The 3096-nt window shown below is 57.1% G+C and overlaps 1 protein-coding gene across 1 annotated transcript; it reads left to right on the top strand.

Moving 5' to 3' along the window:
* Nucleotides 1–493: 493 nt before the first annotated feature.
* Nucleotides 494–1397, top strand: LOC136789820 (feather beta keratin-like). Its single transcript, XM_066990827.1, has 2 exons — nucleotides 494–515; nucleotides 739–1397. Exon 2 carries the CDS (start codon nucleotides 759–761, stop codon nucleotides 1077–1079), a length of 321 nt encoding a protein of 106 aa, XP_066846928.1. The 5' UTR covers nucleotides 494–515; nucleotides 739–758; the 3' UTR covers nucleotides 1080–1397.
* The last annotated feature ends 1699 nt before the right edge of the window (nucleotides 1398–3096 follow it).

The following is a 3096-nucleotide window of genomic DNA, read 5'->3' as shown; positions in this document are numbered from 1 at the left end:
CGAAGGCAGGGAGGGGGCGAGTGCGATGCCAGTGCCAGCGCCTCGCGCCCAGCACATCTGGGAAGCCCACACCAGCCTGCATTATGGCGACGCCAGCAAATAGGGCCCCCTCCTCACAACAATGCAGCCGCAAACCGCACCGCACGAGTGACACGCCATGACCTCACTTCGTGACACCCCACCTCTCTCATGCTTTGGCCGCGTCTGCCGACTGTCCTCAAACGCACTCTCCATGGAAATCCATCCAAAGAGCCGCTCTCACTTAAAAGCTGCCGCCAAGGCCACAGAGACACATCCTAAACAGGAGAAAAGCACACAAGAACGTTGTGGGAAGGACAACACGCCCCACCTCATTACTTGCCAGGCTTTAGCATGTAAGAGCAGCTCACGCCAAATGCTGTCATGCGCAAAGGCTCTCTCGCCCCGCGGGCACTCACGGACCAGCATAAAAGCCGGCCCTGCGACTCGCACCCTCACACAATCCTCCCGACGCCTTCTCCCCTGCGCCCAACGAGGTGAGCCTGAACCCCGCTCCCCTCCTTCGCCTGCCCCACCAGGCCTAGCTCTCCACACGCCCTTTCCCCCTTAGCCTCAGCAGCCCTTCTCCCTCCCCACCGCCATGCTCCCCACAACCCCAGGCCTCCCCACACTCTTGGCCTCCCCCAGCACCACTCCTCACGCCCCCAACACCCTCCGCGTTCCCAACACCCTCCACCTTCCCAACACCCTCTCTTCCAGGGACCCTCCGCACCACAGACATGTCCTGCTACGACATCTGCCGCCCCTGCGGACCCACCCCGCTGGCTAACAGCTGCAACGAGCCCTGTGTCAGGCAGTGCGAGGATTCCCGCGTCGTCATCCAGCCTCCTGCCGTGCTGGTCACCCTGCCAGGACCCATCCTCAGCTCCTTCCCCCAGAACACCGCCGTTGGATCCTCCGCATCAGCTGCCGTGGGCAGCAACCTCAGCGCCCAGGGAGTGCCCATCTCCTCCGGGGGATTCGGAGGCTTTGGCCTTGGAGGCTTTGGCTTTGGAGGCCTGGGCTGCATCAACGGCGGAAGAGCCTGCTACCCCTGCTAAGGACCCACGCCAACACCCCTGACAGAAGCCTCCAACACCGTGCAACACAGCTCTCGCACTGAGGACGCACCTCTGCGCTCTTCATGGCATGCGGGCTCGCCAGCCGCGGCTCATCATTCCATGGCACAACAAAGCAAGCAAGCAAGGAAGGGGCCAGCCCATGCTGTCAGGACACATGGCCAACATACCTCCTTCTTTCTTCCTCTTTCTCCTTTCCATAGCACCACCTTCTACGGCTGCTACTCTCTGCTGCAATGCCTTGCTCACTAGCACAATCTCTCCAGAGACCTTCTGGGGCTGCTCCCACCACACGGTAGCGAGACCTTGGCGCTCTGGGAAAATCTGCTCTACGCAAGGGACATAGGCTGGTGGTCGCCCTCCAGGCACCTCCGAATGTGCACCTTCCACTTGACGCTCCCTCTTTTTCATGTTTTCCTCAATAAAATCTGCCTGCATCCCACATCCTCAGATGCCTCCTCTTCCTTTCTTCTCCCAACGCTCTTCCAGCTTCACCCGACAAAAAGAACAAAAAGCAGGGCTCAAGTGGCCATCAGGGCCCATGCCTGGTGGTGTTCAAGAAGCGTTTGGACAACGCTCTTACATAGATCCTTGTCACTAAAATGGAAAGACATGATGGGCCACTCAGCACACAATGAATTGCCTGCATGGTCACATACCAAGAGTTGCGGTCAACAGCTCGGTGCTCACGTGGAGACCAGGGAGGAGTGGTGTCCCTCTGGGGCCTCTAGTGAGGCCAGGATGATTTAACAGAGTTGTCCGTCACACGGACACCACACATATGGTGCGAGACTCCTCGTGGATTGAGGATACACCTTTGTGCCATCGCTGACCCACTGCGTCTTCAGCTCCACAACCACGGCTATTTCTCTCAAGGCATGAACCAGAGAAGCAAGGAAGTGGGCTATTCCGTGATGTTTGGAAACATGGCCGACTTACATTCTACCATTCTCCCATTTCTTTCCTTGACTTGCACTGTCTCGTATGTCTGGTTCTCTCTGCTACTATGACGTGCTCACAAGCCAAACGCCACCAGGGATCAACTCCCTCCCTGCTGCTCCCATCACAGGGCTGGAAGATTTCCGTGCTCCGAGAAAATTTACCGCGCACAACGATGACGTTGTTGGTCACCCTACGTGCATCCAAGACCCCCCGGGGATGTGCCACTTGCTGCTCCTTCATTTCCATGCGCTTTCCTCAATAAAGTTCTCAAGCATGCCAGCCTGACGCTCCTCCTCTTCCCTTCTTCTCCCAGCGCCTTTCCCACTTCCCTCAGTACAAAGGCAAAACTCGAGAGGTCATCGGGGCACGTCGAAAAGGGCCACCACACCTTCCAGCACGTCACGCAAGACCTACACTTGACCAAACAAAGGCTTGGCCACGCTAAGGCGCTTCTGCACATGCCCTCTGAAACAATCTCTCCGTGTCAGCAGCACACACTCGACTGCTTTCTCACCCAGCAGCATTCTCCCGCATTGACAACAGATGCAGTCACAGAGTCCTTTCAGTTTGGAAGTAACCTCTGGAGACCATGTGCTGCAAGCACCCTGCTCAAGCAGAGTCAGCTACAGCAGGCTGTCCAGGACCATGTGCAGTTGGGCTTCTCAGATCTCCAAGCATGGAAATCCAAAACCTCTGCTTGAGGTCCACTGCTTGACCACCCTCACAGGGGAAAAGGCTTTCCTTCTCTTCCAAGACAACTGCATCTCTTCTCTGTGGCGTCCACTCACCTTTGTCCTGGCAGCAGGCAGTAACTGAAAATAGTCTGGTTCCCTTGTCTTCATTCCCGCCCATCCGGGATTTAGAACAAGGAGGAGATTCAGCCTGAGCAGCCTTCTCTGCGGGTTGAAAACGCCCAGCTCTCTCACCTTCTCCTCATATTGAAGAGGCTCCAGGCCCTTCAGCATCTTGGTAGCCCTGCACTGGAATTGCTCCAGCATGTCCGCTTCCATCTTCCACTGGGACGCCTCAAACTGGACAAAGGACTCCACAAGGGGCC

The sequence above is a fragment of the Anser cygnoides genome, chromosome 2, assembly GCF_040182565.1.
Source record: "Anser cygnoides isolate HZ-2024a breed goose chromosome 2, Taihu_goose_T2T_genome, whole genome shotgun sequence".
NCBI lineage: Eukaryota > Metazoa > Chordata > Aves > Anseriformes > Anatidae > Anser > Anser cygnoides.
This window is presented reverse-complemented; position numbering and strand designations above follow the sequence as displayed.

Bases quoted from the DNA above. Each gene is read 5' to 3' on its own strand.
- LOC136789820 (XM_066990827.1), top strand. From the start codon at position 759: ATGTCCTGCTACGACATCTGCCGCCCCTGCGGACCCACCCCGCTGGCT.